The sequence below is a fragment of the Lethenteron reissneri genome, chromosome 43, assembly GCF_015708825.2.
Source record: "Lethenteron reissneri isolate LAM-NWPU_2019-01 chromosome 43, ASM1570882v1, whole genome shotgun sequence".
Classification (NCBI taxonomy): domain Eukaryota; kingdom Metazoa; phylum Chordata; class Hyperoartia; order Petromyzontiformes; family Petromyzontidae; genus Lethenteron; species Lethenteron reissneri.
This window is the reverse complement of record NC_083821.1, coordinates 4,203,846-4,217,151: the sequence shown is the minus strand read 5'-3', so window position 1 is coordinate 4,217,151 and position 13,306 is coordinate 4,203,846. Positions and strand designations below refer to the sequence as shown.

Below are 13,306 nucleotides of genomic sequence, written 5' to 3'. Positions count from 1 at the left end.
GGTCGAAACGTCGTGAGAACTTGTTATTGTTTTATATTTTATTATTTCCCTTCTACGTGACTTTACCGAAAGAACCAAGAATATTAATTTAGTTGTTTTAACTTATTTTATTGCATTGTTTTACCTACGTGACTTTACCGAAAAAAACAGAGTATGAATCCTTGCAGTCACGAAAGCTTCAATTCTAGCCTACTACATGTTAATCTGAAGGGGTGGTGTGTCTGCGTGAGTGGGAATAAACTAGAAGGTCCGTACACATAGGGTTTGTGTATAAATAAGCTAACGGCAGATGTGTAATATGAAATACGGGAGTGTTTCAGGCAAGTTATATTGTGTTAGGTGATGCTGCTACTGCGTTGGCAGTGGTGCACAAAGCACAGCTTAACAAAAAAAACTCAACATCGGTGTGGCCTCAAAAGGAACAAAACAAACATAAAAAGACGACGTTTCGGGCAATGCCCCTTCATTTCAGCACCCGCACGAGTGGACAACGCATTGAGTTTTAATTCCATAGCTCACATAAACAATGCGACGGAATCCCGGGCGAACGAGGACCAATCAGCGCGCGGGATCCCACCGCGCTGAGCCAATCAACGCGACGCGTCGCTCCCCCCTCCCTCCCTCCCCTTATCGGTATTGCGAAATCAAAACGGGTGACCGAAGACAACGTGATCGCGCCACTGGGGCTACGTCACTCGGACGAGGCCCGGGGACCAATGAGGAGACGAGGATCGCCGCGCGTGGGGGCGTGGCTTATGCTAGGACACGCCCCCTCCCGCTCGCCCCGCCCCCACCGCGTGTCATTGGCGCGTCGCACGCCCGGCGATTTAAAACAAAAATAATCAAATAAAGTCAAACTCTGGCATTCTCAAAGCACGCCGTGGGTATTATTTCTCGCAGCGATTTAAAAGCAGCCTCCCCTCCCCCTCTCGTTTTGTTAAACCTTTATCCTTAAAACGTTTATCCTTGAATCTTTAGCCAGCCGCTAGTCTAAGAGGCCCTGTCATCTCCGGGCCCTACTGTCTTGCCTGAACGCTGGTACCCGTCGTAGGCGACCCAACTCCGGACCAGACATGGACATCCTCCGGTCCCTGGGACATCCCGAGGAGGTGTTCAACCTCATCAAGTTCAAGCTGGGGGGATGCAAATCCGTGATGCCCAGTCTGGATTTGGTGAGTGGACACGATTGTTGTATCTGCGTATCGTCAGAAGAATACATCACCAGCCGAATATTAATTCATCCATCATCATCATCCATTCATAACGTCGTCATCATCATCTGTCATCACCACCATCGGGCAACTGGCAGCAGCATTATGCTGTTGATGATATATCATCAACAGCATCACCTGAATCATCACGTGTTCATTCATTCATCCATCAGTCCAACATCATCCATTCATATATTGTCATCCATTTTATAGATCATCCATTCATACGTCATCATCATCATCATCTGTCATTACCACCACCGGAAACTTGCAGCAGCAGTGTCAAAAGATCATCAGCAGCAGCACCTGAATCATCATCATGCATTCATTCATCCATCCATCAGTCCAACATCATTCATTCAAACGTCATCATCATTTGTCATTACCACCGGCAACTTTCAGCAACATCAAAAATAATTATCAGCAGCACCTGAATCATCATCATCATGCATTCATCCATCCATCAGTCCAACATCCATTCATATACTATCATCCATTCAAACGTCATCATCACCTATCATCACCACCATGGGCAACTTGTAGCAAGCAGCAGCATCAACATAATTATCAGCAGCACCTGAATCATCATCATGCATTCATCCATCCATCAGTCCAACATCCATTCATATACTATCATCCATTCAAACGTCATCATCACCTATCATCACCACCATGGGCAACTTGTAGCAACAGCAGCATCAACATAATTATCATCAACAGCACCTGAATCATAATGCAATCATCCATCCATCAGTCCAACATCATCCATTCATATACTATCATCCATTCAAACGTCATCATCACCTATCATCACCACCATGGGCAACTTGTAGCAGCAGCAGCATCAACAATTATCATCAACAGCACCTGAATCATCATGCATTCATCCATCCATCAGTCCAACATCATCGTCGTCATGTGATCATGAGCAGTAGCTGCATCAGAAGCATCAGCAGGCGCCTAATAATCATCATCAGCAATAACATCATCTTACATCCTTCATGTTATTACAAGCAGACGAGAGCCCGTTGAGACTCTGGCCTTTTTACAATCAAGCTCAAAATGTATTATGCAATCTCTTTTACATACAGTATTTTGAACTGTGTATACCTTTAACGCTTTTGCGTATCTCAGATGTTATGAATGCAATGTTACGTGCACACGTGAAGCGCTCAGTAACGATTGTATTGTGAAGGGGCGCTGGTCGATTGATTCAAGTGCAAGGCTTGAACAGCAGTAACAAGATTAACCATCAAGGCTTCTGAACACGGCATGTTAGCAAATGGGGACTGAGCTAAGGGCGATTGTGTGAAATGATCGATGTGGCAATCGATAATTGGTTAGGGCGGATTGTGTGACATGCTTTATGGATAATGTGACCATACTTCACCACAGTAGACAGTCCGGGTCGTTAAAGAAGGAGGTCTGACGCATTGCAGGTGAATTTTGGTCATGGGCTGGAATTGGGTAAAGCTCCAGCCCTGCAATGTCTGGCTCAAGTCCCTGCTGGTGGAAGGGCCTCCCACTCAAGGGAGCTCTGCGGAGAACCACTCTCGACTCGAGAGACGATATTGGCCTACTCTTCCACGCAAGCCAGACGTCTTGGGGGAGGGCAAATTCCGTGGGAGGGATCGAACCAAAAATGTTAAACAATTTAGTAGGATTTGAATTTACTTGAATTATATTCTCGAAAAAAATGAATCCGATCGCGTGTTTAAACGGTTGTATCAGAGCGGTGTTTGTTCACGAGAATTGTTTTGCTCAACTAGTGGCCGATAATTCAGTATTACCGTGAAATAACAAGATAATTGAATATTGAGCCCCGATTCGCTGGAACTGCGTAGATATGGTGCCGTAGTGGTTTTTGCAATCATTTATTTATTGTTGCAGAACGAGAGCTGAATGTGTCGAGGAATTACCATACAAAACCCCCCGTAGTATATACTGTATATGGAGTGTTCTTGGCAACAAGAAAGCTCATAGGCTGAAAGGACTATAAACCATGTTTATATTATAATGTGCAAAAATAGTGGATGTCTGCTTATACCGTGATGCGTGTCAGCTCCTTATAAGTGCCCTACCTTATCACAGACCAATTCAGACATTATTGGTCACGCCGTGCCCTTATAAATCTCAACATTTATCCTACAAATTCCCATCACGAGGAAGAAACACAGACAAATAGACAAACAAAAATGTTTGTGCCCGTATTGAAACGGCTGTACTTCGTATGGACCTGAAAACTAAATTTGCCTGTATAAGAATACGGGATAAACATGATGGGTTGACAGGTATGTTTACTGTACCCGAGGAGTTTACGAATTAATTACATACAGTACTCTGTGTACAGCATGTGACCACGATGGATTTGTAGACGTGAGGGTGGATATGCCACCCTGTACCGTACATGTGCTTTATTTTAACCGAGAAGATTTGGGGAATGTGGGGGAAACACGTATTGTGCTGGGTCGCCATGAGTCTTTGATATCACGTATGATTAAATATTGTGGATTATTTGTCTACTGTTGCTGGCTTGACCTATAGCGATGTGGCCTCTTGTGGGTTTTAAACTATCTACAAGGAGCTGTATGGGGCTGAGCTCAGGAAACGATGTAACCGGAGTCCATAGGGCTTCATATTGTGTGGGTTGGGGAGAAGGGTGACAGAAAATACTCCATGAGAAATGAATACCTTTTATACCCCAATACAGTTCAGATATACATTATTCACACGGGCGAAATTGCACGACAGTAATGAGTTTATTGTCAACCCCTTATAAGTGCCCTTATTACAGACCAATTCAGACAGTATTGGTCACCCCGTGCCCATATACATCTCAACGTGCATCCTAAAAAGCCCCATCGCAAGGGAGAAAATGTCCCCGTACAAGAATACGGGTAAATGGTATAGTTTGACAGGGATGTTTTTTCCACTGCTGGGCACGTAGTCATTTGGGAACGCTTAGACAAAGCGTGTCCCTTGTGTGCGTGATCACGAGAGCGTGCCGATGATGATAATAAAGGCAGCAAATTGGTGTGACGACTCAAAGGATAAACTATAATCATATTTAAAACATTTGAAGCACCTGCAATTACAAATGGCTCGCCAGCTATCGCTGTACACTAGTCTAGTTTGCTCTTTGATGATTGAAAGTTGAAATGCAACTTAATTGCCCATGAGCCAAGGGGCGTTGAATCAGTATCACCTGTGCATACCATCTGTTTTATATACAGTGCTGTACCTGTACACACTTGCTATTACTTTTCATATTTCCAAGATGTTTTCATATCACGTGATGGTATTTTTATTGCGAAATATTCCCCTTTAATTCGCCACGGAACCCTTCTGTAATGACATTTCCGCCCAATAAATAGCTACCAGAGTGACCATGCTTTTCATGGAAATTTGTGGCCCATAAAATAAAATGCCCCAATCTCCATGACTCCCGTCCCTATGCAATTAGCACACAGTCGTGTTGGGACACGTGTCGGCTATAGCCTCATAGGGATAAAACGATTAATCTCACCCTTTTTCTTTGCCCCAAGCGAATCCGTGAGAGCAGATTCGAGCAAAGTTATGTATAACTTTTAACGTTTTAACTCAACGACACTACCTTAAAATAGGAAAAATCGTAAAATAGGCGACGGTTCTGGTAATGGACCTTTTGCACGGTGTTATTGACGGATGTGGTGAGTTTGTTTGTTGGTTTGTTATTTGTGCTTGTGCACCACTGCCAACACGACATCACGGTATATATATTTTAAAAAACACGTTTTATTTTAACATTGCGGTGAATGGTAGCGCCCCTAGTGGCTATCGGGGAAATGCGAATCGGTGATCGGTACGAATGCAGTACCCTTCGATTCTTTCGGTAAAGTCACGAAAGCTTCAAATCAAGACTAATCCAGTAATTAATGCGTCATCGTTTCTGGCAAACCTGTTCGGACACACTTGCAACACACGTGCACCACACGTGCACAACTGCAAGTGCGTGTCCCAATAACGCAATTGTAACACATTCCTGCTGCGGAGGGAGCTGGTAGGAACGTTGGGTTGCTCGGTCAATGGCCAGGGTCAACGGCGGCGTGGTGTATTCCGCAAATATGCCCGACTGTGAGGGCGGGCACAAGCCGGCGTGAGTAGGTTAAACGTTGAGTTTTATAAGGGCACCACGGGGTGACCAGCCCCTCCCCACCCAGCCCCACCCCTCCCCACCCAACCCCTCCCCACCCTCCCCACCCAGCCCCTCCCCACCCTCCCCACCCAGCCCCTCCCTCCCCACCAGCCCCTCCCCACCTTCCCCTCCCCACCCAGCCCCTCCCCACCCAGCCCCACCCTCTCCACCCAATTAATTGGGGGAGGGGGGGTCACAAGACATCTGGACCATCCTATAGCCTGCATTGGGCAGCAGATTGCTGGCGTGTGGGTGATGGTGGAGATGCAATGGGAGGAGGCGGGGACATACCATTCTAGATTTGAAGCTTTCGTGACTGCAAGGATTCATACTCTTAGGTTTTTTCGGTAAAGTTACCTAGGTAAAAATAAAAAAATAATTGAAATAATAATAGTAATAAAATAGAAATATTTTATTTCTATTATTTTTATTTCTATTATTTTTATTATGTATTATAACAATAAATTAATGTTACTTTTTTATTTGGATTATTTATTAATAAAATTAATTTATTTTATTTCTATCATTATTTCTATAATTTTTATTATTTATTTTTACCTACGTGACTTTACCGAAAAAACCTAAGAGTATGGGACGTACCATGTTGTGCAACCCTCCCCCTCCACACACACACGCGCGTCTGATTTTCTGTAATAAACCCGAACACCCCCTCCGACTGGTGCCGAGTGGTTTTGTCCTCGTGTTTATTTTTCACTTTGTTTACTGGCCGGGGAGTGGTAGGCGGGGCCTGGCTCTGCCACTCCAGTGGTAGTGGTGGTGGTGTCTGCGTGTGAGGTCTCCCCTCCACGTGGTTACGCATTCTGCGTGGCTTTCTTCCTTTGCCAGTTCAACATAACCCGTAGCGAGTCCTTACCGCCATTGCAAGTCGTCCTTTTTTACTTACACAGCTGCTATAAAAAATGACAGGTTGAACGAGAAATGTCTCTCGGCTGTTGTAGTTTTATATAAAACATTTTTTTTTACACACAAATCTCTTGCGCCACGTGTGTGTAAGGGAGGAGGATGAATAGGCAAAGGGGCGCACAGGGGATTGCATTATCGGGTTCGTAGCAGTTACGAGAACATCCAACGCTAAGTTCACTTTGGCTTCTAAGACCAGCCTACGCAGCAACAATCGATTAGCATTAATAATAAATATATTATTTTATAGGGCGTCGCTACTCCGCCGTTGTCTCGTATCGTCCTACGCAGTCTGTGTGTGTGCCCTCCTTTGCTTTGCTTGGGCCTTACACTTTTTTTTATGCGCCGCGGATTCGCCCCGATGGTAATTCTCGCTGCACGAGGCACCACGGCGGCGAGGTGGCTGGCGCCGTGGTGGTTTACCCCGTAAAGAAAGAAAGGGGGCCTCTGGGTGCTGTCGTGGAGGCGAGTTGGTGAGTTGGTGAGCGGTGGTGGTGGTGGTGGCGAGCAAAGTTTGGTTGGCGGTGGTTGCGTTTTGGTGGTCGCGTTTTGGTGGTCGAGTGACTGGGTGTTGTCGTAGAGGTTAGCGGTGGTCGTGGTTAATTGTGGAGGTGAGTGGGATAGTTGAGCAGAGGTCTGCGATGAGGTTTAGGTGCGGTGGTGGTGGTAAACAAGAGGTGGGTGGATGTGGGCGAGTTGGTGGATGCGGTTATGCGTTAGTTGTTGGTCGAAGGTTCAGAGAGCTGCGGTTGCGAACGCGAGTTTGGTTGTCGGTGCAATGTGTGGTTGTGTTGGCTAGAAAGTGGTCGGTGCAATGTGTGGTTGTGGTGTCTAGAAAGTGGTTGTCGGTGGTGTTGGCTAAAGGGTGGGTGGTGGTTGTGAATGCTAATTCGGTTTCAGTCCAGTGTGTGTGTGTGAGCGACGTCGGTTGAAGGTTAAACGCTGATGAATGTAAGTTGATGCTTTGGCTTTTCAGTGCAACCCATGGCTTGTGTTGGAAGTTGCAATGGGATGGTGGTGGTGGTGGTGTCCATTTGAGGTTGCACGCTCAGTGGTTATAATGGGGGAAGGTGTTTGTTGATTTTGTTGATGGTGGGTTTAGTTGTGTTGGGTTGAATGGTGGTTGTCACTGCGTATTTTGTCTCGTGTGTGTGTGTGTGTGTGCAATGTTTGGTTGTGGGTGCAATTGGTGATGTGGTGAGTTGTGGACTGGAATATGTTGTGAGGCCAAGTTACTGATTGTGGGTCCGGATGGTGCTGGTGAGGTGAAGCGAGACCCTTCGACACTTGACGTGGCCTCAAAGTGCACCTGGCCTGGCACAGGCGCCTTGGTGACCTCACCGTCACTAGTGGCGAATGGCACGAGTAATTGGTGAGTGGAGGGTTAAAGTGGTGGTTGCACTCTCTGTCGTGGGTTTTGAGTGTCAGTTGTTGTGGGTGTAAGAATCGTTCAGGAGTGGAAAGTGATCGTGAATGTGTAAGATGTGGGGTTGTGAGTCTTGGTTGTGGTTGGTGGTGCTAGTTGCATGACGACCGTGACTTCATGTTTGTGATTTTTCTTCTTAGAAGATCGAGTTATGTTTGGGTTCAGGTGGTGGGGGTTGAAATGAAGATTTGCATGGTGGTTGTGAATACCTGCGCTGTAGTTGGTTGTGAGTGCAAGTTGCAGCTCGTGGGTTGTGGTTGCAGGGTGTGGATGGTGGTTGCGGGTGGAGGTGGTGGTGGTAGGAGGCGCGGTGTGGATCGATCTGGACATGCGACGGGAAGATATGGCCCATCTATACCGTGCACGGGGCCTCATGGCCGGCTTCTGCTGCTGTTGGGCCGGCGCATGTGTTCGCCGAGCTCGGCACCACCACCACAACAACCACCACCTCCACCAACAGCAGCAGCAGCAGCACCACCAGCATCACCACCAGCAGCACCGGCAGCGTAGGACCTCCCCAACGTGCATGGCTTGCACGCCCAGAACTCTTTCCACAAACGTGCCACCAACACAGCAGCCTCCGTCGTCGTCGTCATCATCTTCATCTTCTTCAACATCGTCAGCCCTGGCTTCTGTGGCGGTGGTCGCGTTGTCTCCGCTGGCGATGTCGGTGATGGCGGATGGAGAGCTGGGATGCTACAGGCCCCAGGCAGGGCACAACGAGAACATCCAGGACTCTGGCCTGTCTAACGATGGCTTTCCGGTACGGGCCCCGTGGCGCTGAACGTAGTGGCCGAGTTTGCTTTTTGTGGAGTAACCAAGAATTGTGTGGCATTGTTCACATGTTACAACAACGCCGTTGATGCCTACTGCGGAAGTGCCCTGAACGCTTATGCCGGATCCTCTTTTGGTTTTGGAAGCTAAGCAGAGTTGAGTCTGGTTCCTAACTTGGGAGGCAGCTTTGGAATGCCAAGTGTGGGGCAGGGACGTGACCAGTATAGAACAGTACAGCAATGGACTGTTGCATCTGTACGTACGCAGAGCTTTTGGTGTATTTCCTCCTATGCATGGGGGGGTTTTCGCAAGATGTTATTCCCTTCTACCTACGCAGTGAATGGGTGGGTTTTTAAAGGGATGTTATTCCCTCATAAGCATGGATGGGTTGATTTTCGCTGGGTCTTATTCAATCATATGCGTGGGTGGGTTTTTACTAGGTGTTATTCTTGTCTACCTATGCATGGGTGGGTTTTCTCCAGTAACTCATGGTTTTCTTTTCTACCTTGCATTAATTAACTTAGACCTCAATGAAAAACCTTTCAGAAAAACTCTTCATGTTAGATTTTATTTTTCAAAATGGGTACAATACTGTTTAACAGCTGTTATCATTCCATGTTAAACAAACTTTATTGAGCCATTTGTTTTGCAACAGTTTTACATCATTGCACCATTAAAACTAATATTGGCCTTGTGTCAAATATATGACTGTTGATCCTCGGACTCACTCAATCTAAACAGAGGCCTTCTTTGAAACAGACTTTTATTCCAAGTCGGTTTTCCCTTCTCATAAATGCCATGTATCTGCTTAAAATTAGGTTCCGTGTTTTAGATGTATGAACACAGTACAAGCAATTATAGTACTGGAATCTCTAAAACCTTAAGGCTTAATACTATAGTCAGACCTATCATTCTGAATGCAGATAATCATTAACTTTAAAAGTTTGATAACTTCGTTTTCGGAGGCTCCCAACTATTTTGTCGACCTTAATTGCTGATGGAATTGTTCATCCTTTCCCACAGTTGCCTGCTGGAATTGGAACGGCCCTGCCTAGATTATAAAAGTCTGTGACCCCCGAGGACCCGGGCGATGGGGCAAACCAAGCGACAAATCATAATTGGACACCCATGCCAGTTTAATGGCATTTTGATTGGTGGGTGAGGGTGAGCGGGAGAGAGAGAGAGAGATACGGTAGCTGGTTTAGGGGATAGGGTTGCGATCTAGCCAGTTTTAGAAAAAAGGATTCTGCGTTTAGGACCAGCTGTACATTCAAAACTTGCAATGCTCGTCTGCTACTGGATAGCGATATGATAGGACTGGTTCTCAACCTCTGGTATTGTCACCGCTGGTTCCCGAGCACAGATAACCAGAAAACTCGGCATGTTTATCATAAAATCATCATCATTGGTAGAATGTCATGAATTTGTTGTCAGCTTTTGGAATATCTGCAGGGTGTGTGCTGGTGTACTGTGTGTGGAGCGGTGGTGTCGCGGTTAGCGTGCTGTGCTTACGAAACTGGCGACCCCTGGGCTCGATTCCTGCTCATGGCAAAAACCAGTGACAATTATGTGAGCTGGTCCTGGGTATCTCCTAGCTCGATTCAGTCTCAAATGAGTACTTAGTGCGATGTGTAAATATCGCCACTGGGGAGACAAAGGCGGCCGGGCGTGGTGCTGGCTACCCACACCCTCGTGTGTCGTTACGGCCTTCATAGGTGCTTGCTAACAACACTTGCCCCAACAGGAGCTTTGTCTTGTTTTGTTTTTGGGCTGTGTACAGGCCTGCCTTGCACAGAGTGGTTCAGATCGGCATTGCAGTCGTGGTGGAGGGAGTGTGGTTGTTGTGTTCTGGAGAGAGCTGCCATGAACTTGACCTATATTCCCTTATGCTGGTGACTGCACAGTGCACAACCGCACCAATATTGGGAAGCTTGGATAATGTTTCCATTGGCCGAAGTGAACATTTCCACACAATGTATAGACACTCCGTTACTTGAAAACATCTTAATATGTAAGGGAATGGCTCCGTATACTACGAAGCATTATTCATCATCAGCCTTGACGCGCTGGCCACAAACAAGCCCTCGTGCGCTCTCCGGCCACAAGAGGTGCTCGCCAATGAGCAACTTTCCCACCGGAGAGTCTGTGTACCGGGGAATCCTTGCGTACAGAAACCACTTTTTGACTTGCAAGAAATTACTTTGAAATACAATCTCATCGCTCTCCGGTGCTGTAGAATAGTAAAAGGGATGTGACATTGATGGGACGGGAGGATGTACAGTATAACAATGGAGAGTACACGTTACATTAGTTCTAACTCGCCGCTGCATATTGCAAGAGCATTGGTGCACGCCAGAATTATTCTTGGCTCGTGACCAGATCACCTTGAATGCACCAAGAGCTTGTCGGACTGCAGAATGTCAGCAGGCTGGAGCCTGGAATGGGTCTTGGATGGGAGAGGCCGCCTGGGAATACTCCGATGTTGTCGACTTGTGTTGCAAGGTGGCCAGCAGACGACTACAGTAATGGGTTTCCTGAATCAATCTGCATGTTTTTTTTAAAAATAGTCTTTAAGACGTGGATGCGGAGATGGAGCTCCCCTTGATAATTTCAAACACTGGAAGCAACCTCGGGACTGATAATTGATAATTGTTTTTTTTACCCTTTTATCTGGCAACAAAACTGACACATTTTTTACGAGGAGTCATGTTTGCATAGACAACAATACCTGCAGTCATAATGCAAACAAAAAAACATAACTCTGATAATGTATGCACTGTCCTCGAAGTTGATTGGTCCACACCCGAGACAGCTTTCCTTAGAGCCTAGCCTTTTGGCGTCATCTGGTCCAACCCATGTGAGACTAGGCTCTAAGGAAAGCTGTCTTGGGTGTGGACCAATCAACTTCAAGGACAGTGCATACATTATCAGAGTTATGTTTTTTTTGTTTGCATTATGACTGCAGGTATTGTTGTCTATGCAAACATGACTCCTCGTAAAAAAGGTGTCAGTTTTGTTGCCAGATAAAAGGGTAAAAAACCAATTATATTTTTTACTGGCAAATGAGGTACCAATGGTGTAAACCTCGGGACTGTTGAGATGCCGTTTGCACGTCAACATAACCGAAGGGAGCTCAAAGCTATTGGCAGGAAAAACAAACCAAGTTAACATAAAAATATCGATCAGGTAGTGGAGCAGATGCTATAGTTGTATTACATCGCAGGATCGCAAGAGGGTGGCAGCTTTGGGGTGGGAGGTGGTGGCCTTCATCCAGCAGTGGATTAACCATGGCTGATGATTTGAACAGTCTCTTTTTTTTAAATGTTATTTACTGCCTTTTAGGTACGTAATGTGGGTTTTCTCAACTGATGTAGGAGTGCTCCCACATACCAACAACTCGTGAATGGTATTTGCTCAGCATTCCAATGCAGCACTATCATGGGAAAATAAAGTCTTTGGACTCTGGTGCAGATTTCATTGGCAAGTAAGTAAAGAGGGCTTTTTGTAATTATTATAAAAAAGGACAGAGGCAGAAACCAAAATGCAATGACAATAGCGGTGCTTACCTGCTGAATTCAGGCGCTTTGGAAGCCAAGGGTTGGCAGAACACGCAGTCAATTCGTGAAGCTTGCCAACTAACATAGTGACAAGTTCAGAAAGTAGGTGAGTTAATCTGTGTGTGCAGATCTGTTGAGTGTTCTCCCCTCGTAACGCTGGCTCATGGCCTTGGTACTAAGGGTTTTATCTGTTTGTTCCCATAATCAGAAACACGAATTACAAAGTAATTGGCCAAACATTATAATGCAGGATTAAGTTGAAAAGTTTCGGCTCGGTGAGGCTTTGTGAAGCTTTCTTAGATGGATTAATACCGTGATAGTTTCTGATTAGAGGCAGTTAGAAATGTGAATCCTCCGTGATAAAAGCCTTAATTTGTTTTGCACAATTCAACCCTTCATGTATTATAAACACATGTTTCGGTGGAGCGCTCAGTCCCAATAACAACATTGGCAGCATTTTGTACGGCAAGTCAGCTTGTGTTGGACACCCATGTGTTACCTGCTCAAACACATCCATGCTGCTTAACACGGGTCTGCAAGGACTAAGCTGGTGGGCTAAACTATTATGTGAAGCTAAAGTTCAAGAGATTTTGTAAGCCGCGTTTTTGTGGTATTGTCTGTTGGCGTATGCAATGATCGTTTGTGGAAATCTGTTTAATTTTTCCATATGTTGTATGTAATGGGTTCACGATTTTTATCACCCGCCACCCTCCGATAGCCACTGAAAAGGCACCGCGATACAAATAAAAGTTTTTATTTTATGTAATCGTGACCCTGAATCGGGTGGATTTTAATTTAATCGTGATGGGTGGTGACTTGTTCCAAGCCGAGTAATCAGTCAGCTGAGTTTGATCCCATCCATGAACATTATTGGCTTACTTCGTATCGTAGCCTGCCAAGAGCGTGACTTCTAGGGTCCGCTTGGTCCGACATGAATACCTGGTTTGTGAACGTGTTAAGAGCCATACTTGGGAGAGGGACCGCAGGATCTGGTGCTCGCACACATCACTCCTTGTTTCTTGTGCCGGCCTTAATAGGTGCTGACTAATTGGACCTGCTCTATCACCGTTTAAGACCATATAGGGGCTGAAAGGTCCTTTTTGCTTTTTATTATTACCATACATGCATATATTCATAATAGTTATTATTACCATACATGCATATATTCATAATAGTTTTTTTTGGGTTTGATCGCGTAAATATATAAATGTGTCGTGAAAACCCGCCATCGCCCAACACAGCC

General features: G+C 45.7%; 1 protein-coding gene across 3 annotated transcripts in view; it reads left to right on the top strand.

The window, feature by feature from the left end:
- Positions 1–815: 815 nt before the first annotated feature.
- Positions 816–13,306, top strand: part of FDFT1 (farnesyl-diphosphate farnesyltransferase 1) — a 29,607-nt gene continuing 17,116 nt past the window's right edge. Inside the window, exons 1-2 of one of the 3 annotated variants that reach the window (XM_061569333.1) lie at positions 816–1,172; positions 7,996–8,495. In XM_061569333.1, coding sequence (XP_061425317.1) covers positions 1,142–1,172; positions 7,996–8,495 — 531 coding nt within the window. In that variant the 5' untranslated portion in view covers positions 816–1,141. Of the gene's footprint in view, positions 1,173–6,134; positions 6,772–7,995; positions 8,496–13,306 lie in introns of those variants that run through there. The other 2 variants (XM_061569334.1, XM_061569335.1) reach the window with 2 other exon arrangements.